This window comes from Salvelinus namaycush, unplaced genomic scaffold (assembly GCF_016432855.1).
Source record: "Salvelinus namaycush isolate Seneca unplaced genomic scaffold, SaNama_1.0 Scaffold648, whole genome shotgun sequence".
In the NCBI taxonomy this organism is placed as follows: Eukaryota; Metazoa; Chordata; class Actinopteri; order Salmoniformes; family Salmonidae; genus Salvelinus; species Salvelinus namaycush.
The window spans coordinates 116,423-142,549 of NW_024061362.1; the positions used below are offsets into that span (position 1 = coordinate 116,423).

The 26,127-nt window shown below is 44.5% G+C and overlaps 1 protein-coding gene, 1 long non-coding RNA gene and 2 pseudogenes across 2 annotated transcripts; all 4 read left to right on the forward strand.

The window, feature by feature from the left end:
- The first annotated feature begins 948 nt into the window (after positions 1–948).
- Positions 949–2,573, forward strand: LOC120042246 (annotated as a pseudogene).
- A 5,224-nt stretch (positions 2,574–7,797) lies between these two features.
- LOC120042243 lies at positions 7,798–9,718 on the forward strand (annotated as a pseudogene).
- A 5,184-nt stretch (positions 9,719–14,902) lies between these two features.
- On the forward strand, positions 14,903–17,241 carry LOC120042240 (receptor-transporting protein 3-like). The gene is made up of 3 exons (XM_038987110.1): positions 14,903–15,399; positions 15,710–15,875; positions 16,497–17,241. Exons 1-3 carry the CDS (start codon positions 15,390–15,392, stop codon positions 16,903–16,905), a joined length of 585 nt encoding a protein of 194 aa, XP_038843038.1. The 5' UTR covers positions 14,903–15,389; the 3' UTR covers positions 16,906–17,241.
- Positions 17,242–17,422: 181 nt separating this feature from the next.
- Positions 17,423–25,185, forward strand: LOC120042247. Its single transcript, XR_005476050.1, has 3 exons — positions 17,423–17,495; positions 24,764–24,859; positions 25,016–25,185. It is a non-coding gene; the product is annotated as an uncharacterized LOC120042247 (long non-coding RNA).
- Positions 25,186–26,127: the final 942 nt, after the last annotated feature.

Below are 26,127 nucleotides of genomic sequence, written 5' to 3' on the forward strand. Positions count from 1 at the left end.
CTTCTAGTCATCTCTCTTCCTTCCAGGCTTTTTCTTCTTTGGACATTATATTGAGATTAGCATCTAATAGTATTACCATCATGACTACTGACCTCAGTTCATCTTTCAATAAGCCACGTGGGTATAACCAATGAGGAGATGGGAGAGGCAGGACTTGCAGAGCGTCCTGCGCCACAAATAGAAGCAACTTCAATTTTAGCACCTGGCAATGCAGACGCTCGTTGGCGGCGCGAGCAGTGTGGGTGCAATGATTGAATAACATTTATGTTGAAACGCTTGCGCACGCGACGGAGAGTAGGTGTGGTCAGCATGTTACTGCCACCAGAGTAGCGTGCATCTGTGCGTTATGTAAATGTGTCGTGTACTGGAAAAATATATATTCTACACAAAAAATATATAATAATAATAAAAAATATATAAATAAATAAGAACAAAAGATTAAAATATATATATAAATGTATAAAGAAAATCTGGATATTCCCCACAGGCTTCAAAGGGATGATTTCCACCATATATGGTTAAATAGAGGCGTTTCGAAATGCAAATAGCCTAGGTCGTGCACAAGCACTGATTAATGGTTATCTCCTATGGGTGTACATATGACGCTCGTAGGATTGTTTGATAAATTACACTTTTTTTAATGTAATATTTTAGAATAGTTTCTACGCAATATTGATACATGAGGCCCCTGGTAAATATAATGGACAATCTGTGCTGAAGGGCTGGTCTTCAATAGGGCACAGTGACAGACTGCATACTACGTACGGACTGGGCTGTGGCGAAGAGAAAACAGACAGTCAGTTTCGTTTTCCAAATCTCAACGTCAGGGGAATACCAGCAGGACCATATAAAATATTCAGCTCATACCGGACAATATCATAACCACACAAACAGATCATTTGTTCTTCAACAGCATTTGTTTTCATTTGTTCTCCGACATTGACGATCATGAGCACAGGTAGGCAATGAATACTTTTAATGTACTTTCTTTTATCCTATTATGCCGTTTTTTTTGGACATATGATCTGTGATCTAGCTTGTTTGTTTATTTATTTATTTACATAAAGGAAGTAGGCTTATTTATATGCATTAATCAGGAAAGTTATTTAATAGCTAAGCTCTTGCTGCACTATCCGAACCAGTCCGGTCCTGTCTAAGTGCGTGTGTGTTGTTTGCGTACCTGCGCTTGCATGTTTGTCTATGTGTGTGTGCGTGCTTGTTATTGTGTGTGTGCGCGCGCGCGTGTGTGTGTGTGTGTGTGTGTGTGTGTGTGTGTGTGTGTGTGTGTGTGTGTGTGTGTGTGTAACCCAGACTGGACACCCACCCTGTGGTCAGAGTGTTTTGAGGAGATTGTTGGATGAGGAGTTGGACAGCAGTGACCAGTGGGCCTTCCACTTCAACTATGGCCTGGCAGAAAGCACTCACCGAGGAGGAGAGGAGGAGAGGATGGAGGGTGTACAGCCACTGTGCCAATGGACGGTAGGTATCTCTTTCTTATACTGTCATTGTCTTTATGCTTGTTATGTGTTGTGTATGCCTGTGGTTTCCCGACTCAGTTCCACATAGAGCTCACACTTCAGAAGATTGGCACTGCAGCACCAGTGGAAACTGACCACTCTAAAATGTACGGATAGACATGCTTTCATTCAAATGCTCTCTCTCTCTATCTCTCTCCCCCTCTCTTCCTCTCTCTGTCCCCGTCTCTCTCTCCACCTCTCCCCCTCCACCTCTCCCCTCTCTCTCTCCACCTCTCCCCTCTCCCCCTCCACCTCTCCCCATCTCTCCCTCTCTCTCCCTCTCTCTCCCCCTCTCTCCCCCTCTCTGTCCCCGTCTCTCTCTCCACCTCTCCCCCTCTACCTCTCCCCCTCTCTGTCCCCGTCTCTCTCCCCATCTCTCCCTCTCTCTCCCCCTCTCTCCCCCTCCACCTCTCCCCCTCTCTCTCCCCCCCTCCCCCTCTCTGTCCCCGTCTCTCTCCCCATCTCTCCCTCTCTCTCCCCCTCTCTCCCTCTCTCTCCCCCTCTCTCCCCCTCTACCTCTCTCCCTCAGGTTCCAGTGTGGTGAGTGCTCTAAGACGTGGTGGTCGGCGCGGGTGGTGCTAGTGTTCCGGTACCGTCTGCGGGATACGACAGCCAGGGGGACCGTGCTGATGCGGCCGTACGGCCAGGCATGCAAACGCTGCCGGGAAGAGTTTGAACTCCCAGGTTTCTCCCAGGACGAGGTGGAGGAGGCACTGCTTGGATTGTTTGGAAAAATTAAGAAGAACTGCTACGACGAGGATGAGGAGGATGATGAGGAAGATGAGGAGGATGAGGAGGAGGATGATGAGGAAGAGGAGGAGGATGAGGAGGAGGAGGAAGAGGAGGAGGAGGAGGAAGAAGAGGATGGGTCAGAGAAGGTGTCGAGGAGGCCCCATGAGAAAGCCCTGTGTGAAGCCTGCAGACTGGGCATCTGCTGTCAAGAGTAGAGAAAAAGAGAGAAAGTGTGTGTGTGTGTGTGTGTGTGTGTGTGTGTGTGTGTGTGTGTGTGTGTGTGTGTGTGTGTGTGTGTGACAGAGAGACAGTGGGGGGAATGTATATCCTAATGCTGTCTAGAATTGGTTTGTAAAAATATTAAGAACAGCATTATTTATATTGTGCCTATGGACTCCATACAATCTTTATGTAGCCTAATGTAATGTACTATCGTTGGCCAATAGCGATGACCTAATATTTTATCCATAACTTACTTGTACTTTGGAGTTGTGTAGTAAACATGTATTATGTGTAATAAACATACAGAATGGGAAGACTTTCATGTGTTTCGAGTGTTTTTTATGTCAATGGTTTGGGCAAATTTGAGGCACGTTTACCAACCTTTATAAACAATCTTTGAGACAGAGTACACGGAGACGAATACATTTATTGACCAATCAGGTGTAAGTGGCCAGAGACAGCTTGTGCTGCGCATGCGTATGATGCATCTTCCTGGCAGCAATAACAACAGAAACAGCAGCATCTCGAATCATCACTCAGAATAACTGAGTTTGGAGAGAAAGAGAGGAGGATGGTGGGTAGTCGAGAAGGAAAATAATGAAATAACGGTATTCTGCCCGTGTGAATGTTTGGATGTCCGACTGGTGACCAAGTGAATCGATAGTGGTGTAAGTAGTAGATTGATAGCTAGCTAAGTAACGTTACATTCTATCAGCTAGATGCTGTATCATTATCTAGCTTGTTAGCTAACGTTAGCTGTTTTAGACAGTTGTAGCTAGGTAGCTTTAATGATTTAACAACACTAAATTGAGAGGCCAACAACGATGTACTCTCTATGTATCTAGCTACCTAGCTCTTACCATTTAAACCATACAACAACAAAAAATGCCCCAAAAAATAAACAGCCCTGGCATCAGCTTGAACCAGCCCGGCATCAGCTTGAACCAGCCCGGTAGATAGAGTCTGTCCATGCTAGCCTGTTGAAAGAGCCAGAGACCAAGGAATAAAGCAATAGCCAGGCTAGGCTACATGGGGGAGTGGAGTTTAGTCTGCATTATCTGTCACGCCTTGACCTTAGTTCCTTTTTTATGTCTCTATTTGGTTTGGTCAGGGCGTGAGTTGGGGTGGGCATTCTATGTTTTTGTTCTATGTTTTATATTTCTATGTGTTTGGCGGAGTGTGGTTCTCAATCAGAGGCAGCTGTCTATCGTTGTCTCTGATTGAGAACCATACTTAGGTAGCCTCATCCCACCTGTGTTTTGTGGGTAGTTGTTTTCTGTTGTGTCTGCACCAGCCAGAACTGTTTCGGTCGTTCTCTTTGTTATTTCTGTGTTCATTAAATAAATATGGACACGTACCACGCTGCACCTTGGTCCTCTCCTTCCAACAGCCGTTACATTATCAAAACTTTTTCAAATGAAATAATTGGCTAAATGACGTGGTAAAAATTGGCATACTGAAATAAGATGGTAATGAACTACCTTACTAATTATAATGTAATTGCCATTATCTTAGAATTACATATTTCTTATGCCATACTGATATTAATGTCATACACATGTTTTAAGATATTTCCATTGTTGTTCAGATGAATGTCTACCTGACTCAGGCAGCACAGTTCATGGTTCTCTATTCACTGGTAAGATTCTGACCTCACTCTCTACACTAGATAGAGGCCCACAATGGAAACAACTCTATTTTTTGTATATCTATCTGTTGCCTATATGTCTATTTTCTGACAGAAAAAAAGCTTGGTAAGATTTAGACAAGGGAAATAAGTGGGCAGAATCAATATTTGTTTTTTAAATAAAAACATAAACTTTAGAAGGGGGTGTTTTGCCCCACTATCGGGGGGGGGTGACAAATCTGTGAAAAAATAACAATTATAAAATCATTTCTTTCATCTCTGTGTTTTTATAATTTTCTGTTAATTCACAAGCGGCTGAATCTCACTGGTGAAATGATCAGAGCGAGGGAAACAGCTCCCTCTTTCTCAGTATGTGATGCCCATTTATCTGATGCTGTCTGAACCAAAAGAGTATAACCTGTTGCCGTGGTACCATTTGATTGATTGATGCTAGCAAGCATTTTGCCTAATCATTTTTTGTTTTAAGAATTAGCCAATAAGCATTGAGCTGAGCTCAACTGTGGGTTGTCCTGGCGTCGCAATACACACCCCTAAGGGAGGCCAATTTGGCTTTGGCTTCACACCAATCAAATAACATCGTAAGCGAAACGTCATAATTGTAAGAAAAACGTGTCAGTTTCTCGTCTGCTTGTGTTGATGTCGTGCAGTAGCTAGCTTGCCAAATCGTCCCTTTCCTAAGCCATGGATGGAAATTTGGGCTTGTGGTTTTGACTTAATTCTCTGTACAGGCCAATGATTATGATAGCGATTCTGATCTAACCACACATTATTATATTGTGCCTCTGGCCTGAGACAATTGAAGTTCAATATGTAGCCTAGATGTAGCCTAGTAGCCTCACGTTAACTAGCTAGCTAACTTACCTGGTTCATTGTCGCCCATGCAAGGAAGTTAGGCTAGCAAGCATTTTAGCTAGGTGGCCTGTGAAAATGAAAACTAACAGCATACAGAGCCATCGACCGTTTTTCCAACATGAAAGAGAGGAGGGTGGCATTGGCATTCAACTAGTCTACAAGTAGGCTGAGTCACCCCCTCAAAAAATCTTACACATGCACGCACGCACGCACACACACACACAGAAATCAGTACCATGGACAGCCACATGATATTTAGCAACATTAATTGGACTGAATTATTTTTGGTATCTTTAAGTTTGCTTTCAGCGTATTAAACTAAGTTTATATAGCCTAGTTGATTTGATGATGTTTATGTGTTTAAGTGTAAATGGTGCTGGAATAGCGGAGGCAGGGCTCCTGTTGTCTTTGTGCTGACTTGAGGTAACTCCGTGGGTCTGAATCACTATTTGTTTAGTAAAACTATCAAAAACATTAACTTGCTTGACCGTGGCTGCAGGTCATTTAACTGTTTGTATATGCAATATTTGCTTTGTGGACTTCACCAGACAGATGTCACTTCACCTGCCCCCTCCCCTGACAATCCCACCTACAGTGATTGATTGACAGGCCAAACTTCTAAAGGGATTGTTCACCCAAATTACAAAACGACACATTGGCTCTCGACAGCAGGAGCGAAAATAAAATTTATATTTTGAAAAACAAGCATTGTGGAATTTCATATCTTGCAGTAAAAACTGTAAATATGACATTAATATCAAGAGAAGACAGGGTTTAATGGTACAAAAAGGTTATCATATAGGCCTAATATCCAAAACAACTAACAATACACTGAGTTTATACATTTTCAGTCATTTTAATTGTAAAGAAATGTCTTTCTACTCAATACCACAACAAATGTTACCAATCTGGGAGATAAAGTCGTTAAAGTATTCAATAATTTAGCTGTGTATTTCGGATGGAATCAAGGCATTAGAAGATGGATGGAATCAAGAACGCTAAAATAGAATTTGCTCTCTTCGGAACCCCCCAGCCCGAACTCTTTTCCTATTTGGCTGACTACTCCATGTACTTACGGAAAACACTGCCTAAAGGAAGTAAAGCAGGCGACAAGCTTAGGTCTGCATATAGAGACCATTTTGTGTTTTCAAACATTGCCGCACGAGGGCGATGCGCGCAAATTGGTGGCAGAACAAGGGGAGAGTTCTTATAGAACACCAGCAAAAAAAGCGTCTATTTACATGTTGCTTATGAGTGCATTTCACACTACTTTTGGATTATAATTGGATTTTAAGGCTCGTATGAATGTCTTGCTTAATATAATGTTTGTGTCATCATTGCAAATCAACTGCAAATCAACTTTTTAAAAACACTTCAACCAGTGTAATGGCTCCCAAGTGGTGCAGTGGTCTGCATCTCAGTGCTGGAGGCGTCAATGGTTCGATCCGGGGCTGTATCACAACCGGCCGTGGTCGGGAGTCCATAGGGCGGCACACAATTGGCCCAGCGTCATCTGGGTTAGAGGACGGTTTGGCCGGGGTAGGCCGTCATTATAAAACAAGAATTTGTACTTAACTGACTTGTCTGGATAAATAAAATGGCTCTTTGGCTAGCTTTAGCTACAGCCTATATCAATGAGAGTTAGCATTCTAGCTAACAAATACTGCACCCAAAATAGTTATTTTCCAAATATCACAACCAAATATAATCTTAGCGAGTGTTCAAGCACGAGTCAAAACATCATTGTAAGCGTATGAGAACCCCCCAAAATTATTTTGTTTGTAAGTAATAAAACATAAATTTAGGCTATGTTGAATGGGCGCAGATGAAGATGGCTTTCTTATACCGTACCCACGCGTGCGCCATCCTGCGCAAATTGATTTTGTCGCCCCACACCAAACGCAATCACGACACGCAGGTTGAAATATCAAAACAAACTCTGAACCAATTATATTAATTTGAGGACAGGTCGAAAAGCATTAAACATTTATGGCAATTTAGCTAGCTAGCTTGCAGTTGCTAGTTAATTTGTCCTATTTAGCTAGCTTGCTGTTGCTAGCTAATTTGTCCTAGGATAAGAACGTTGAGTTGTTATTTTACCTGAATGCACAAGGTCCTCTACTCCGACAATTAATCCAGACATAAACCGGTCAACCGAGTCGCTTCTAGTCATCTCTCTTCCTTCCAGGCTTTTTCTTCTTTGGACATTATATTGAGATTAGCATCTAATAGTATTACCATCATGACTACTGACCTCAGTTCATCTTTCAATAAGCCATGTGGGTATAACCAATGAGGAGATGGGAGAGGCAGGACTTGCAGAGCGTTCTGCGCCACAAATAGAAGCAACTTCAATTTTAGCACCTGGCAATGCAGACGCTCGTTGGCGGCGGCGAGCAGTGTGGGTGCAATGATTGAATAACATTTATGTTGAAACGCTTGCGCACGCGACGAGAGAGGTGTGGTCAGCATGTTACTGCCACCAAGAGTAGCGTGCATCTGTGCGTTATGTAAATGTGTCGTGTACTGGAAAAATATATATTCTACACAAAAAAATATATCATAATAATAAAAAAATATATAAATAAATAAGAACAAAAGATTAAAATATATATATAAATGTATAAAGAAAATCTGGATATTCCCCAAAGGCTTCAAAGGGATGATTTCCACCATATATGGTTAAATAGAGGCGTTTCGAAATGCAAATAGCCTAGGTCGTGCACAAGCACTGATTAATGGTTATCTCCTATGGGTGTACATATGACGCTCGTAGGATTGTTTGATAAATTACACTTTTTTAATGTAATATTTTAGAATAGTTTCTACGCAATATTGATACATGAGGCCCCTGGTAAATATAATGGACAATCTGTGCTGAAGGGCTGGTCTTCAATAGGGCACAGTGACAGACTGCATACTACGTACGGACTGGGATGTGGCGAAGAGAAAACAGACAGTCAGTTTCGTTTTCCAAATCTCAACGTCAGGGGAATACCAGCAGGACCATATAAAATATTCAGCTCATACCGGACAATATCATAACCACACAAACAGATCATTTGTTCTTCAACAGCATTTTGTTTTCATTTGTTCTCCGACATTGACGATCATGAGCACAGGTAGGCAATGAATACTTTTAATGTACTTTCTTTTATCCTATTATGCCGTTTTTTTTGGACATATGATCTGTGATCTAGCTTGTTTGTTTATTTATTTATTTACATAAAGGAAGTAGGCCTATTTATATGCATTAATCAGGAAAGTTATTTAATAGCTAAGCTCTTGCTGCACTATCCGAACCAGTCCGGTCCTGTCTAAGTGCGTGTGTGTTGTTTGCGTACCTGCGCTTGCATGTTTGTCTATGTGTGTGTGCGTGCTTGTTATTGTGTGTGTGCGCGCGCGTGTGTGTGTGTGTGTGTGTGTGTGTGTGTGTGTGTGTAACCCAGACTGGACACCCACCCTGTGGTCAGAGTGTTTTGAGGAGATGTTGGATGAGGAGTTGGACAGCAGTGACCAGTGGGCCTTCCACTTCAACTATGGCCTGGCAGAAGCACTCACCGAGGAGGAGAGGAGGAGAGGATGGAGGGTGTACAGCCACTGTGCCAATGGACGGTAGGTATCTCTTTCTTATACTGTCATTGTCTTTATGCTTGTTATGTGTTGTGTATGCCTGTGGTTTCCCGACTCAGTTCCACATAGAGCTCACACTTTCAGAAGATTGGCACTGCAGCACCAGTGGAAACTGACCACTCTAAAATGTACGGATAGACATGCTTTCATTCAAATGCTCTCTCTCTCTATCTCTCTCCCCCTCTCTTCCTCTCTCTGTCCCCGTCTCTCTCTCCACCTCTCCCCCTCCACCTCTCCCCTCTCTCTCTCCACCTCTCCCCTCTCCCCCTCCACCTCTCCCCATCTCTCCCTCTCTCTCCCTCTCTCTCCCCCTCTCTCCCCCTCTCTGTCCCCGTCTCTCTCTCCACCTCTCCCCCTCCACATCTCCCCCTCTCTCCCTCTCTGTCCCCATCTCTCCCTCTCTCTCCCCCTCTACCTCTCCCCCTCTCTGTCCCCGTCTCTCTCCCCATCTCTCCCTCTCTCTCCCCCTCTCTCCCCCTCCACCTCTCCCCCTCTCTCTCCCCCCCTCCCCCTCTCTGTCCCCGTCTCTCTCCCCATCTCTCCCTCTCTCTCCCCCTCTCTCCCTCTCTCTCCCCCTCTCTCCCCCTCTACCTCTCTCCCTCAGGTTCCAGTGTGGTGAGTGCTCTAAGACGTGGTGGTCGGCGCGGGTGGTGCTAGTGTTCCGGTACCGTCTGCGGGATACGACAGCCAGGGGGACCGTGCTGATGCGGCCGTACGGCCAGGCATGCAAACGCTGCCGGGAAGAGTTTGAACTCCCAGGTTTCTCCCAGGACGAGGTGGAGGAGGCACTGCTTGGATTGTTTGGAAAATTAAGAAGAACTGCTACGACGAGGATGAGGAGGATGATGAGGAAGATGAGGAGGATGAGGAGGAGGATGATGAGGAAGAGGAGGAGGATGAGGAGGAGGAGGAAGAGGAGGAGGAGGAGGAAGAAGAGGATGGGTCAGAGAAGGTGTCGAGGAGGCCCCATGAGAAAGCCCTGTGTGAAGCCTGCAGACTGGGCATCTGCTGTCAAGAGTAGAGAAAAAGAGAGAAAGTGTGTGTGTGTGTGTGTGTGTGTGTGTGTGTGTGTGTGTGTGTGTGTGTGTGTGTGTGTGTGTGTGTGTGTGTGTGTGTGTGTGTGTGTGTGACAGAGAGACAGTGGGGGGAACGTATATCCTAATGCTGTCTAGAATTGGTTGTAAAAATATTAAGAACAGCATTATTTATATTGTGCCTATGGACTCCATACAATCTTTATGTAGCCTAATGTAATGTACTATCGTTGGCCAATAGCGATGACCTAATATTTTATCCATAACTTACTTGTACTTTGGAGTTGTGTAGTAAACATGTATTATGTGTAATAAACATACAGAATGGGAAGACTTTCATGTGTTTCGAGTGTTTTTTATGTCAATGGTTTGGGCAAATTTGAGGCACGTTTACCAACCTTTATAAACAATCTTTGAGACAGAGTACACGGAGACGAATACATTTATTGACCAATCAGGTGTAAGTGGCCAGAGACAGCTTGTGCTGCGCATGCGTATGATGCATCTTCCTGGCAGCAATAACAACAGAAACAGCAGCATCTCGAATCATCACTCAGAATAACTGAGTTTGGAGAGAAAGAGAGGAGGATGGTGGGTAGTCGAGAAGGAAAATAATGAAATAACGGTATTCTGCCCGTGTGAATGTTTGGATGTCCGACTGGTGACCAAGTGAATCGATAGTGGTGTAAGTAGTAGATTGATAGCTAGCTAAGTAACGTTACATTCTATCAGCTAGATGCTGTATCATTATCTAGCTTGTTAGCTAACGTTAGCTGTTTTAGACAGTTGTAGCTAGGTAGCTTTAATGATTTAACAACACTAAATTGAGAGGCCAACAACGATGTACTCTCTATGTATCTAGCTACCTAGCTCTTACCATTTAAACCATACAACAACAAAAAATGCCCCAAAAAATAAACAGCCCTGGCATCAGCTTGAACCAGCCCGGCATCAGCTTGAACCAGCCCGGTAGATAGAGTCTGTCCATGCTAGCCTGTTGAAAGAGCCAGAGACCAAGGAATAAAGCAATTAGCCAGGCTAGGCTACATGGGGGAGTGGAGTTTAGTCTGCATTATCTGTCACGCCTTGACCTTAGTTCCTTTTTTATGTCTCTATTTTGGTTTGGTCAGGGCGTGAGTTGGGGTGGGCATTCTATGTTTTTGTTCTATGTTTTATATTTCTATGTGTTTGGCCGAGTGTGGTTCTCAATCAGAGGCAGCTGTCTATCGTTGTCTCTGATTGAGAACCATACTTAGGTAGCCTCATCCCACCTGTGTTTTGTGGGTAGTTGTTTTCTGTTGTGTCTGCACCAGCCAGAACTGTTTCGGTCGTTCTCTTTGTTATTTCTGTGTTCATTAAATAAATATGGACACGTACCACGCTGCACCTTGGTCCTCTCCTTCCAACAGCCGTTACATTATCAAAACTTTTTCAAATGAAATAATTGGCTAAATGACGTGGTAAAAATTGGCATACTGAAATAAGATGGTAATGAACTACCTTACTAATTATAATGTAATTGCCATTATCTTAGAATTACATATTTCTTATGCCATACTGATATTAATGTCATACACATGTTTTAAGATATTTCCATTGTTGTTCAGATGAATGTCTACCTGACTCAGGCAGCACAGTTCATGGTTCTCTATTCACTGGTAAGATTCTGACCTCACTCTCTACACTAGATAGAGGCCCACAATGGAAACAACTCTATTTTTTGTATATCTATCTGTTGCCTATATGTCTATTTTCTGACAGAAAAAAAGCTTGGTAAGATTTAGACAAGGGAAATAAGTGGGCAGAATCAATATTTGTTTTTTAAATAAAAACATAAACTTTAGAAGGGGGTGTTTTGCCCCACTATCGGGGGGGGGGGGGGGGGGGGGGTGACAAATCTGTGAAAAAATAACAATTATAAAATCATTTCTTTCATCTCTGTGTTTTTATAATTTTCTGTTAATTCACAAGCGGCTGAATCTCACTGGTGAAATGATCAGAGCGAGGGAAACAGCTCCCCTCTTTCTCAGTATGTGATGCCCATTTATCTGATGCTGTCTGAACCAAAAGAGTATAACCTGTTGCCGTGGTACCATTTGATTGATTGATGCTAGCAAGCATTTTGCCTAATCATTTTTTGTTTTAAGAATTAGCCAATAAGCATTGAGCTGAGCTCAACTGTGGGTTGTCCTGGCGTCGCAATACACACCCCTAAGGGAGGCCAATTTGGCTTTGGCTTCACACCAATCAAATAACATCGTAAGCGAAACGTCATAATTGTAAGAAAAACGTGTCAGTTTCTCGTCTGCTTGTGTTGATGTCGTGCAGTAGCTAGCTTGCCAAATCGGCCCTTTCCTAAGCCATGGATGGAAATTTGGGCTTGTGGTTTTGACTTAATTCTCTGTACAGGCCAATGATTATCATAGCGATTCTGATCTAACCACACATTATTATATTGTGCCTCTGGCCTGAGACAATTGAAGTTCAATATGTAGCCTAGATGTAGCCTAGTAGCCTCACGTTAACTAGCTAGCTAACTTACCTGGTTCATTGTCGCCCATGCAAGGAAGTTAGGCTAGCAAGCATTTTAGCTAGGTGGCCTGTGAAAATGAAAACTAACAGCATACAGAGCCATCGGCCGTTTTTCCAACATGAAAGAGAGGAGGGTGGCATTGGCATTCAACTAGTCTACAAGTAGGCTGAGTCACCCCCTCAAAAAATCTTACACATGCACGCACGCACGCACACACACACACACACACACACACACACACACACACACACACACACACACACACACACACACACACACACACACGCACACACACACACGCACACACACACACGCACACACACACACAGAAATCAGTACCATGGACAGCCACATGATATTTAGCAACATTAATTGGACTGAATTATTTTTGGTATCTTTAAGTTTGTTTTCAGCGTATTAAACTAAGTTTATATAGCCTAGTTGATTTGATGATGTTTATGTGTTTAAGTGTAAATGGTGCTGGAATAGCGGAGGCAGGGCTCCTGTTGTCTTTGTGCTGACTTGAGGTAACTCCGTGGGTCTGAATCACTATTTGTTTAGTAAAACTATCAAAAACATTAACTTGCTTGACCGTGCTGCAGGTCATTTAACTGTTTGTATATGCAATATTTGCTTTGTGGACTTCACCAGACAGATGTCACTTCACCTGCCCCCTCCCCTGACAATCCCACCTACAGTGATTGATTGACAGGCCAAACTTTTAAAGGGATTGTTCACCCAAATTACAAAACGACACATTGGCTCTCGACAGCAGGAGCGAAAATAAAATTTATATTTTGAAAAACAAGCATTGTGGAATTTCATATCTTGCAGTAAAACTGTAAATATGACATTAATATCAAGAGAAGACAGGGGTTTAATGGTACAAAAAGGTTATCATATAGGCCTAATATCCAAAACAACTAACAATACACTGAGTTTATACATTTTCAGTCATTTTAATTGTAAAGAAATGTCTTTCTACTCAATACCACAACAAATGTTACCAATCTGGGAGATAAAGTCGTTAAAGTATTCAATAATTTAGCTGTGTATTTCGGATGGAATCAAGGCATTAGAAGATGGATGGAATCAAGAACTCTAAAATAGAATTTGCTCTCTTCGGAACCCCCCAGCCCGGAACTCTTTTCCTATTTGGCTGACTACTCCATGTACTTACGGAAAACACTGCCTAAAGGAAGTAAAGCAGGCGACAAGCTTAGGTCTGCATATAGAGACCATTTTGTGTTTTCAAACATTGCCGCACGAGGGCGATGCGCGCAAATTGGTGGCAGAACAAGGGAGAGTTCTTATAGAACACCAGCAAAAAAAGCGTCTATTTACATGTTGCTTATGAGTGCATTTCACACTACTTTTGGATTATAATTGGATTTTAAGGCTCGTATGAATGTCTTGCTTAATATAATGTTTGTGTCATCATTGCAAATCAACTGCAAATCAACTTTTTTTAAAACACTTCAACCAGTGTAATGGCTCCCAAGTGGTGCAGTGGTCTGCATCTCAGTGCTGGAGGCGTCAATGTTTCGATCCGGGGCTGTATCACAACCGGCCGTGGTCGGGAGTCCCATAGGGCGGCACACAATTGGCCCAGCGTCATCTGGGTTAGAGGACGGTTTGGCCGGGGTAGGCCGTCATTATAAAACAAGAATTTGTACTTAACTGACTTGTCTGGTTAAATAAAATGGCTCTTTGGCTAGCTTTAGCTACAGCCTATATCAATGAGAGTTAGCATTCTAGCTAACAAATACTGCACCCAAAATAGTTATTTTCCAAATATCACAACCAAATATAATCTTAGCGAGTGTTCAAGCACGAGTCAAAACATCATTGTAAGCGTATGAGAACCCCCCAAAATTATTTTGTTTGTAAGTAATAAAAACATAAATTTAGGCTATGTTGAATGGGCGCAGATGAAGATGGCTTTCTTATACCGTACCCACGCGTGCGCCATCCTGCGCAAATTGATTTTGTCGCCCCACACCAAACGCAATCACGACACGCAGGTTGAAATATCAAAACAAACTCTGAACCAATTATATTAATTTGAGGACAGGTCGAAAAGCATTAAACATTTATGGCAATTTAGCTAGCTAGCTTGCAGTTGCTAGTTAATTTGTCCTATTTAGCTAGCTTGCTGTTGCTAGCTAATTTGTCCTAGGATAAGAACGTTGAGTTGTTATTTTACCTGAAATGCACAAGGTCCTCTACTCCGACAATTAATCCAGACATAAACCGGTCAACCGAGTCGCTTCTAGTCATCTCTCTTCCTTCCAGGCTTTTTCTTCTTTGGACATTATATTGAGATTAGCATCTAATAGTATTACCATCATGACTACTGACCTCAGTTCATCTTTCAATAAGCCACGTGGGTATAACCAATGAGGAGATGGGAGAGGCAGGACTTGCAGAGCGTTCTGCGCCACAAATAGAAGCAACTTCAATTTTAGCACCTGGCAATGCAGACGCTCGTTGGCGGCGCGAGCAGTGTGGGTGCAATGATTGAATAACATTTATGTTGAAACGCTTGCGCACGCGACGAGAGAGGTGTGGTCAGCATGTTACTGCCACCAAGAGTAGCGTGCATCTGTGCGTTATGTAAATGTGTCGTGTACTGGAAAAATATATATTCTACACAAAAAAATATATAATAATAATAAAAAATATATAAATAAATAAGAACAAAAGATTAAAATATATATATAAATGTATAAAGAAAATCTGGATATTCCCCACAGGCTTCAAAGGGATGATTTCCACCATATATGGTTAAATAGAGGCGTTTCGAAATGCAAATAGCCTAGGTCGTGCACAAGCACTGATTAATGGTTATCTCCTATGGGTGTACATATGACGCTCGTAGGATTGTTTGATAAATTACACTTTTTTTAATGTAATATTTTAGAATAGTTTCTACGCAATATTGATACATGAGGCCCCTGGTAAATATAATGGACAATCTGTGCTGAAGGGCTGGTCTTCAATAGGGCACAGTGACAGACTGCATACTACGTACGGACTGGGCTGTGGCGAAGAGAAAACAGACAGTCAGTTTCGTTTTCCAAATCTCAACGTCAGGGGAATACCAGCAGGACCATATAAAATATTCAGCTCATACCGGACAATATCATAACCACACAAACAGATCATTTGTTCTTCAACAGCATTTTGTTTTCATTTGTTCTCCGACATTGACGATCATGAGCACAGGTAGGCAATGAATACTTTTAATGTATTTTTTTAATGCCGTTTTTTTTGGACATATGATCTGTGATCTAGCTTGTTTGTTTATTTATTTATTTACATAAAGGAAGTAGGCCTATTTATATGCATTAATCAGGAAAGTTATTTAATAGCTAAGCTCTTGCTGCACTATCCGAACCAGTCCGGTCCTGTCTAAGTGCGTGTGTGTTGTTTGCGTACCTGCGCTTGCATGTTTGTCTATGTGTGTGTGCGTGCTTGTTATTGTGTGTGTGTGCGCGCGCGTGTGTGTGTGTGTGTGTGTGTGTGTGTAACCCAGACTGGACACCCACCCTGTGGTCAGAGTGTTTTGAGGAGATGTTGGATGAGGAGTTGGACAGCAGTGACCAGTGGGCCTTCCACTTCAACTATGGCCTGGCAGAAGCACTCACCGAGGAGGAGAGGAGGAGAGGATGGAGGGTGTACAGCCACTGTGCCAATGGACGGTAGGTATCTCTTTCTTATACTGTCATTGTCTTTATGCTTGTTATGTGTTGTGTATGCCTGTGGTTTCCCGACTCAGTTCCACATAGAGCTCACACTTTCAGAAGATTGGCACTGCAGCACCAGTGGAAACTGACCACTCTAAAATGTACGGATAGACATGCTTTCATTCAAATGCTCTCTCTCTCTATCTCTCTCCCCCTCTCTTCCTCTCTCTGTCCCCGTCTCTCTCTCCACCTCTCCCCCTCCACCTCTCCCCTCTCTCTCTCCACCTCTCCCCTCTCCCCCTCCCCCTCTCCCCCTCTCTCCCTCTCTCTCCCTCTCTCTCCCCCTCTCTCCCCCTCTCTGTCCCCGTCTCTCTCTCCACCTCTCCCCCTCCCCCTCCACATCTCCCCCTCTCTCCCTCTCTGTCCCCGTCTCTCTCCCCATCTCTCCCTTTCTCTCCCCCTCTACCTCTCCCCCTCTCTGTCCCCGTCTCTCTCCCCATCTCTCCCTCTCTCTCCCCCTCTCTCCCCCTCCACCTCTCCCCCTCTCTCTCCCCCCCCTCCCCCTCTCTGTCCCCGTCTCTCTCCCCCTCTCTCCCTCTCTCTCCCCCTCTCTCCCCCTCTACCTCTCTCCCTCAGGTTCCAGTGTGGTGAGTGCTCTAAGACGTGGTGGTCGGCGCGGGTGGTGCTAGTGTTCCGGTACCGTCTGCGGGATACGACAGCCAGGGGGACCGTGCTGATGCGGCCGTACGGCCAGGCATGCAAACGCTGCCGGGAAGAGTTTGAACTCCCAGGTTTCTCCCAGGACGAGGTGGAGGAGGCACTGCTTGGATTGTTTGGAAAAATTAAGAAGAACTGCTACGACGAGGATGAGGAGGATGATGAGGAGGATGAGGAGGAGGATGATGAGGAAGAGGAGGAGGATGAGGAGGAGGAGGAAGAGGAGGAGGAGGAGGAAGAAGAGGATGGGTCAGAGAAGGTGTCGAGGAGGCCCCATGAGAAAGCCCTGTGTGAAGCCTGCAGACTGGGCATCTGCTGTCAAGAGTAGAGAAAAAGAGAGAAAGTGTGTGTGTGTGTGTGTGTGTGTGTGTGTGTGTGTGTGTGTGTGTGTGTGTGTGTGTGTGTGTGTGTGTGTGTGTGTGACAGAGAGACAGTGGGGGGAACGTATATCCTAATGCTGTCTAGAATTGGTTGTAAAAATATTAAGAACAGCATTATTTATATTGTGCCTATGGACTCCATACAATCTTTATGTAGCCTAATGTAATGTACTATCGTTGGCCAATAGCAATGACCTAATATTTTATCCATAACTTACTTGTACTTTGGAGTTGTGTAGTAAACATGTATTATGTGTAATAAACATACAGAATGGGAAGACTTTCATGTGTTTCGAGTGTTTTTTATGTCAATGGTTTGGGCAAATTTGAGGCACGTTTACCAACCTTTATAAACAATCTTTGAGACAGAGTACACGGAGACGAATACATTTATTGACCAATCAGGTGTTAGTGGCCAGAGACAGCTTGTGCTGCGCATGCGTATGATGCATCTTCCTGGCAGCAATAACAACAGAAACAGCAGCATCTCGAATCATCACTCAGAATAACTGAGTTTGGAGAGAAAGAGAGGAGGATGGTGGGTAGTCGAGAAGGAAAATAATGAAATAACGGTATTCTGCCCGTGTGAATGTTTGGATGTCCGACTGGTGACCAAGTGAATCGATAGTGGTGTAAGTAGTAGATTGATAGCTAGCTAAGTAACGTTACATTCTATCAGCTAGATGCTGTATCATTATCTAGCTTGTTAGCTAACGTTAGCTGTTTTAGACAGTTGTAGCTAGGTAGCTTTAATGATTTAACAACACTAAATTGAGAGGCCAACAACGATGTACTCTCTATGTATCTAGCTACCTAGCTCTTACCATTTAAACCATACAACAACAAAAAAATTGCCCCAAAAAATAAACAGCCCTGGCATCAGCTTGAACCAGCCTGGCATCAGTTTGAACCAGCCTGGCATCAGCTTGAACCAGCCTGGCATCAGTTTGAACCAGCCTGGCATCAGCTTGAACCAGCCTGGCATCAGTTTGAACCAGCCTGGCATCAGCTTGAACCAGCCTGGCATCAGTTTGAACCAGCCTGGCATCACATATAGATATTCACGTCAGCCAGTTCTGTAGCAGAACGGTGGTGGGTAACTAACTAATTAGCCATGTAGCTAGCTAGCGATGACCAACGCCATATAGACAGAAATACACGGCTCTGGCTATGATTATAATTCTTAGTTAGTCACTAGCTAACAAGTGATAGAGTCTGTCCATGCTAGCCTGTTGAAAGAGCCAGAGACCAAGGAATAAAGCAATTAGCCAGGCTAGGCTACATGGGGGAGTGGAGTTTAGTCCGCTACATGGTGTGTTGCCTGGACACAACCATATACAGAGTCAGACAGGGTGTTTTTTTAGCTAGCTAGCTAACCCTTATGTTGAGTCTGATCCTTAAACCTCAACCCTGAAGAAGGCACTGCGTTGCCGAAACGTTGGTTGCTATACCCATTCAACTTTTGGGAGCATAGTTAGAGTGTGTGACTTTCCATATTTCTTTATAGAGTCTGACACTTAGCACACTGTGTATTGTTCTTGGGATTTCATCCATGGTGTGAAAATTGAAGTAGCTACATGTGTTGGGCCAACTTCACCATGATAAGCTTATGAACACTGTGTTATAAATGCTATGTTATGAACACTTATAAGCTATGTGTTGTAAACACACCATGTCACCAAAGCAAGTGGTTGTTATGGTGGATCACTTTTGGTAAACTGTGATTTGTTTTGAATCCATGTCAGGATGATATAACGCTGTTGACATGAGAAGAGGAGAGGGAGGTGAAGAGAAGGAGGTGAAGAGAAGGGGAGAGGGAGGTGAAGAGAAGGGGAGAGGGAGGTGAAGAGAAGAGGAGAGGGAGGTGAAGAGAAGATGAGAGGGAGGTGAAGAGAAGGGGAGAGGGAGGTGAAGAGAAGGGGAGAGGGAGGTGAAGAGAAGGGGAGAGGGAGGTGAAGAGAAGGGGAGAGGGAGGTGAAGAGAAGAGGAGAGGGAGGTGAAGAGAAGAGGAGAGGGAGGTGAAGAGAAGAGGAGAGGGAGGTGAAGAGAAGAGGAGAGGGAGGTGAAGAGAACATCCTTGAGATGTTTCTACAACTTGATTGGAGTCCACCTGTGGTAAATTCAATTGATTGGACATGATTTGGAAAGGCACTAACCTGTCTATATAAGGTCCCACAGTTGACAGTGCATGTCAGAGCAAAAACCAAACCATGAGGACAAAGGAATTGTCCGTAGAGCTCCGAGACAGGATTGTGTCGAGAAACAGATCTGGGGAAGGGTACCAAAAAATGTCTGCAGCATTGAAGGTCCCCAAGAACACAGTGGCCTCCATAATTCTTAAATGGAAGAATTTTAGAACCACCAAGACCCTTCCTAGAGCTGGCCGCCCGGCCAAACTGTGCAATTGGGGGAGAAGGGCCTTGGTGACCAAGAACCCGATGGTCACTCTGACAGAACTCCAGAGTTCCTCTGTGGAGATGGGATAACCTTCCAGAAGGAAAACCATCTCTGCAGCACTCCACCAATCTGCAGCACTTCACCAATCAGGCATTTATGGTAGAGTGGCCAGGCGGAAGCCATTCCTCAGCAAGGCACATGATAGCCCGCTTGGAGTTTGCCAAAAGGCACCTAAAGACTCTCAGACCATGAGAAACAAGATTCTCTGGTCTGATGAAACCAAGGTTGAACTCTTTTGTCAGAATGCCAAGCTTCACGTCTGGAGGAAACCTGGCACCATCCCTACGGTGAAGCATGGTGGTGGCAGCATCATGCTGTGGGGATGTTTTTCAGCGCAGGGACTGGGAGTCAGGATCGAGGGAAAGATGAACGGAACAAAGTACAGAGAGATCCTTGATGCAAATCTGCTCCAGAGCGCTCACAACCTTAGACTGGGGTAAAGGTTCACCTTCCAACAGGACAACGACCCTAATCACACAGCCAAGACAACACAGGAGTGGGTTTGGGACAAGTCTCTGAATGTCCTTGAGTGGCCAAGCCAGAGCTCAGACATGAACCCGATCGAACATCTCTGGAGACCTGAAAATAGCTGTGCAGCGACGCTCCCCATCCAACCTGACAGAGCTTGAGAGGATCTGCAGAGAAGAACGGGAGAAACTCCCTAAATACAGGTGTGCCAAGCTTGTAGCGTCATACCCAACAAGACTCAAGGCTGTAATCGCTGCCAAAGGTGCTTCAACAAAGTACTGAGTAAAGGGTCTGAATACTTATGTAAATATGATATTTCAGTCATTCAAGGGTTTTTCTTTATTTTTACTATTTTCTACATTGTAAAATAGTAGTGAAGACATCAAGTAGGAAATAACACATGGAATCATGTAGTAATCAAAAAAGTGTTAAACAAATCAAAATACATTTTATATTTTATATTCTCCAAAGTAGCCACCCTTTGCCTTGATAGCAGCTTTGTACACTCTTGGCATTCTCACAACCAGCTTCACCTGGAATGTTTTTCCAACCGTCTTGAAGGCGTTCCCACATATGCAGTCCAACTCATCCCAAACCATCTCAATTGGGTTGAGGTCAGGTGATTGTGGAGGCCAGGTCATCTGATGCAGCACTCCATCACTCTCCTTGGTCAAATAGACCTTACACAGCCTGGAGGTGTGTTGGGTCATTTGTCCTGTTGAAAAACAAATGATTGTCCCACTAAGCGCAAACCAGATGGGATGGCATATCGCTGTAGAATTCTGTGGTAGCCATGCTGGTTAAGTTTGCCTTGAATTATAAATAAATCACAGACAGTGTCACCAGCAAAGCACACCATCACGTCTCCTCCATGCTTCACGGTGGGAACCACACATGCTGAGATCATCCGTTCACCTACTCTGTGACTCAAAGACACAGCGGTTGGAACCAAAAATCACAAATTTGCACTCATCAGACCAAAGGACAGATTTCCACCTGTCTAATGTCCATTGCTCGTGTTTCTTGGCCCAAGCAAGTCTCTTCTTCTTATTGGTGTCCTTTGGTAGTGGTTTCTTTGCAGCAATTCGACCATGAAGGCCTGATTCACCCAGTCTCCTCTGAACAGTTGATGTTGAGATGTGTCTGTTACTTGAACTCTGTGAAGCATTTATTTGGGCTGCAATTTCTGAGGCTGGTAACTCTAATGAATTTATCCTCTGCAGCAGAGGTAACTCTGGGTCTTCCTTTCCTGTGGCGGTCCTCATGAGAGCCAGTTTCATCATAGCCCTTGATGATTTTTGCGACAGCACTTGAAGAAACTTTCAAAGTTCTTGAAATGTTCCGCACTGACTGACCTTCATGTCTTTAAGTAATGATGGACTGTCATTTCTCTTTGCTTATTTGAGCTGTTCTTGCCATAACATGGACCTGATATTTTACCAAATAGGGTCATCTTCTGTATACCTCCCATACCTTGTCACAACACAAGTGATTGGCTCAAACGCATTAAGAAGGAAAGAAAATCCACAAATTAACTTTAACAATGCACACCTGTTAATTGAAATGCATTCCAAATCAAATCAAATCAAATTTTATTTGTCACATACACATGGTTAGCAGATGTTAATGCGAGTGTAGCGAAATGCTTGTGCTTCTAGTCAATAGCTCCGACAATGCAGTAATAACCAACAAGTAATCTAACCTAACAATTCCACAACTACTACCTTATACACACAAGTGTAAAGGGATAAAGAATATGTACATAAAGATATATGAATGAGTGATGGTACAGAACGGCATAGGCAAGATGCAGTAGATGGTATAGTGTACAGTCTATACATATGAGATGAGTAATGTAGGTATGTAAACATAAAGTGGCATAGTTTAAAGTGGCTAGTGATACATGTATTACATAAAGATGGCAAGATGCAGTAGATGATATAGAGTACAGTATATACATATGAGATGAGTAATGTAGGGTATGTAAACATTATATTAAGTGGCATTGTTTAAAGTGGCTAGTGATACATTTTTACATAATTTCCATCAATTCAAAGTTGGCTGGAGTTGAGTCAGTATGTTGGCAGCGGCCACTAAATGTTAGTGGTGGCTGTTTAACAGTCTGATGGCCTTGAGATAGAAGCTGTTTTTCAGTCTCTCGGTCCCTGCTTTGATGCACCTGTACTGACCTCGCCTTCTGGATGATAGCGGGGTGAACAGGCAGTGGCTTGGGTGGTTGTTGTCCTTGATGATCTTTATGGCCTTCCTGTGACATCGGGTGGTGTAGGTGTCCTGGAGGGCAGGTAGTTTGCCCCCGGTGATGCGTTGTGCAGACCTCACTACCCTCTGGAGAGCCTTACGGTTGTGGGCGGAGCAGTTGCCGTACCAGGCGGTGATACAGCCCGACAGGATGCTCTCGATTGTGCATCTGTAGAAGTTTGTGAGTGCTTTTGGTGACAAGCCGAATTTCTTCAGCCTCCTGCTTCACAACGCTGTCTGTGTGGGTGGACCAATTCAGTTTGTCCGTGATGTGTACACCGAGGAACTTAAAACTTTCCACCTTCTCCACTACTGTCCCGTCGATGTGGATAGGGGGGTGCTCCCTCTGCTGTTTCCTGAAGTCCACAATCATCTCCTTTGTTTTGTTGACGTTGCGTGTGAGGTTATTTTCCTGACACCACACTCCGAGGGCCCTCACCTCCTCCCTGTAGGCCGTCTCGTCGTTGTTGGTAATCAAGCCTACCACTGTAGTGTCGTCCGCAAACTTGATGATTGAGTTGGAGGCGTGCATGGCCACGCAGTCGTGGGTGAACAGGGAGTACAGGAGAGGGCTCAGAACGCACCCTTGTGGGGCCCCAGTGTTGAGGATCAGCGGGGTGGAGATGTTGTTACCTACCCTCACCACCTGGGGGCGGCCCGTCAGGAAGTCCAGGACCCAGTTGCACAGGGCGGGGTCGAGACCCAGGGTCTCGAGCTTGATGACGAGTTTGGAGGGTACTATGGTGTTAAATGCTGAGCTGTAGTCGATGAACAGCATTCTCACATAGGTATTCCTCTTGTCCAGATGGGTTAGGGCAGTGTGCAGTGTGGTTGCGATTGCGTCGTCTGTGGACCTATTGGGTCGGTAAGCAAATTGGAGTGGGTCTAGGGTGTCAGGTAGGGTGGAGGTGATATGGTCCTTGACTGGTCTCTCAAAGCACTTCATGATGACGGAAGTGAGTGCTACGGGGCGGTAGTCGTTTAGCTCAGTTACCTTAACCTTCTTGGGAACAGGAACAATGGTGGCCCTCTTGAAGCATGTGGGAACAGCAGACTGGGATAAGGATTGATTGAATATGTCCTTAAACACACCAGCCAGCTGGTCTGCGCATGCTCTGAGGACGCGGCTGGGAATGCCGTCTGGGCCTGCAGCCTTGCGAGGGTTAACACGTTTAAATGTTTTACTCACCTCGGCTGCAGTGAAGGAGAGCCCGCAGGTTTTGGTAGCGGGCTGTGTCAGTGGCACTGTATTGTCCTCAAAGCGAGCAAAAAAGTTATTTAGTCTGTCTGGGAGCAAGACATCCTGGGCCGCGACGGGGCTGGTTTTCTTTTTGTAATCCGTGATTGACTGTAGACCCTGCCACATACCTCTTGTGTCTGAGCTGTTGAATTGCGACTCTACTTTGTCTCTATACTGGCACTTAGCTTGTTTGATTGCCTTGCGGAGGGAATAGCTACACTGTTTGTATTCGGTCATGTTTCCGGTCACCTTGCCCTGGTTAAAAGCAGTGGTTCGCGCTTTCAGTTTCACGCGAATGCTGCCATCAATCCACGGTTTCTGGTTTGGGAATGTTTTAATCGTTGCTGTGGGTACGACATCGTCAATGCACTTTCTAATGAACTCGCTCACCGAATCAGCGTATTCGTCAATGTTGTTGTTGGACGCAATGCGGAACATATCCCAATCCACGTGATCGAAGCAGTCTTGAAGCGTGGAATCAGATTGGTCGGACCAGCGTTGAACAGACCTGAGCGCGGGAGCTTGCTGTTTTAGTTTCTGTTTGTAGGCTGGAAGCAACAAAATGGAGTCGTGGTCAGCTTTTCCGAAAGGAGGGCGGGGGAGGGCCTTATATGGGTCGCGGAAGTTAGTATAACAATGATCCAAGGTTTTACCAGCCCTGGTAGCACAATCGATATGCTGATAGAATTTAGGGAGTTTTGTTTTCAGATTAGCCTTGTTAAAATCCCCAGCTATGATGAATGCAGCCTCAGGGTGTGTGGTTTCCAGTTTACATAAAGTCAGATAAAGTTCGTTCAGGGCCATCGATGTGTCTGCTTGGGGGGGAATATATACGGCTGTGATTATAATCGAAGAGAATTCCCTTGGTAGATAATGCGGTCGACATTTGATTGTGAGGAATTCTAAATCAGGTGAACAGAATGACTTGAGTTCCTGTATGTTGTTATGATCACACCACGTCTCGTTAATCATAAGGCATACACCCCCGCCCCTCTTCTTACCAGAAAGATGTTTGTTTCTGTCGGCGCGGGTGACTACCTCATGAAGCTGGTTGAGAGAATGCCAAGAGTGTGCAAAGCTGTGATCAAGGCAAAGGGTGGCTATTTGAAGAATCTCAAATATAAAATATATTTGGATTTGTTTAACACTTTTTTGGTTACTACATGATTCCATATGTGTTATTTCATAGTTTTGATGTCTTCACTATTATTCTACAATATAGAAAATAGTGAAAATAAAGAAAAACCCTTGAATGAGTAGGTGTGTCCAAACTTTTGACTGATACTTTATGTAAATTATATATTTCTGTATTTAATTTTCAATGTAGATTAGTTGATTGGTTAATTGATCCAATTTCTCCCTCCCCCTCCCTTTCTCGGCAGGGTGTGGGCCATGACAGAACTGTGAGCTGAGGAGTGGAGGAGGACAGGAGGAGAGGAAGAGGAGAAGGAGAGGAAGAGGAGGACTGAATAGCAGAGGTGAGTGTTTATCATTATCAAATATAAAAATATAATTTATTATTACATGAAGTAGTGTATTATTACAGATATTAGTTAACACATTAAATGAATAAATGATGAATGATAAAGTTGATTCATTGTGCTGAATGATGGCAGTGCAACTCCCCCCTGTAGAACAGTGATGGGGAACACAGCCACTAAGTTCCGGAAGGCTCTAGTCAGCGGAGGCGTTGGCATGGCAACTGTACGAGGGCAACAGCCAGGCCAGGGAGGGGCTGGACCCCAACGCGTCCTACGGAGAGACCTACCAACACAACACACCCCTCCACTACACCTGCAGGCACGCCATGACTCGCCTGCTCAGGTACTACACACACACACACACACACACACACACACACACACACACACACACACACACACACACACACACACACACACACACCGTGATATGCTCCAGGGAGACAGTGTGGAGTGACAAAAGGAGAGGGAAGAAGAGAGAGTTCTAGTGTGTTAGAGAGTTCTAGTGTGTTAACAGTCTGACCCCTGGGAGGAGATGACAGAGAGTTCTAGTGTGTTAACAGTCTGACCCCTGAGAGGAGATGACAGAGAGTTCTAGTGTGTTAACAGTCTGACCCCTGGGAGGAGACGACAGAGAGTTCTAGTGTGTTAACAGTCTGACCCCTGGGAGGAGATGACAGAGAGTTCTAGTGTGTTAACAGTCTGACCCCTGGGAGGAGATGACAGAGAGTTCTAGTGTGTTAACAGTCTGACCCCTGGGAGGAGATGACAGAGAGTTCTAGTGTGTTAACAGTCTGACCCCTGGGAGGAGATGACAGAGAGTTCTAGTGTGTTAACAGTCTGACCCCTGGGAGGAGACGACAGAGAGTTCTAGTGTGTTAACAGTCTGACCCCTGGGAGGAGACGACAGAGAGTTCTAGTGTGTTAACAGTCTGACCCCTGGGAGGAGACGACAGAGAGTTCTAGTGTGTTAACAGTCTGACCCCTGGGAGGAGACGACAGAGAGTTCTAGTGTGTTAACAGTCTGACCCCTGGGAGGAGATGACAGAGAGTTCTAGTGTGTTAACAGTCTGACCCCTGGGAGGAGACGACAGAGAGTTCCTAGTGTGTTAACAGTCTGACCCCTGGAGGGAGATGACAGAGAGTTCTAGTGTGTTAACAGTCTGACCCTGGGAGGAGACGACAGAGAGTTCTAGTGTGTTAACAGTCTGACCCCTGGGAGGAGATGACAGAGAGTTCTAGTGTGTTAACAGTCTGACCCCTGG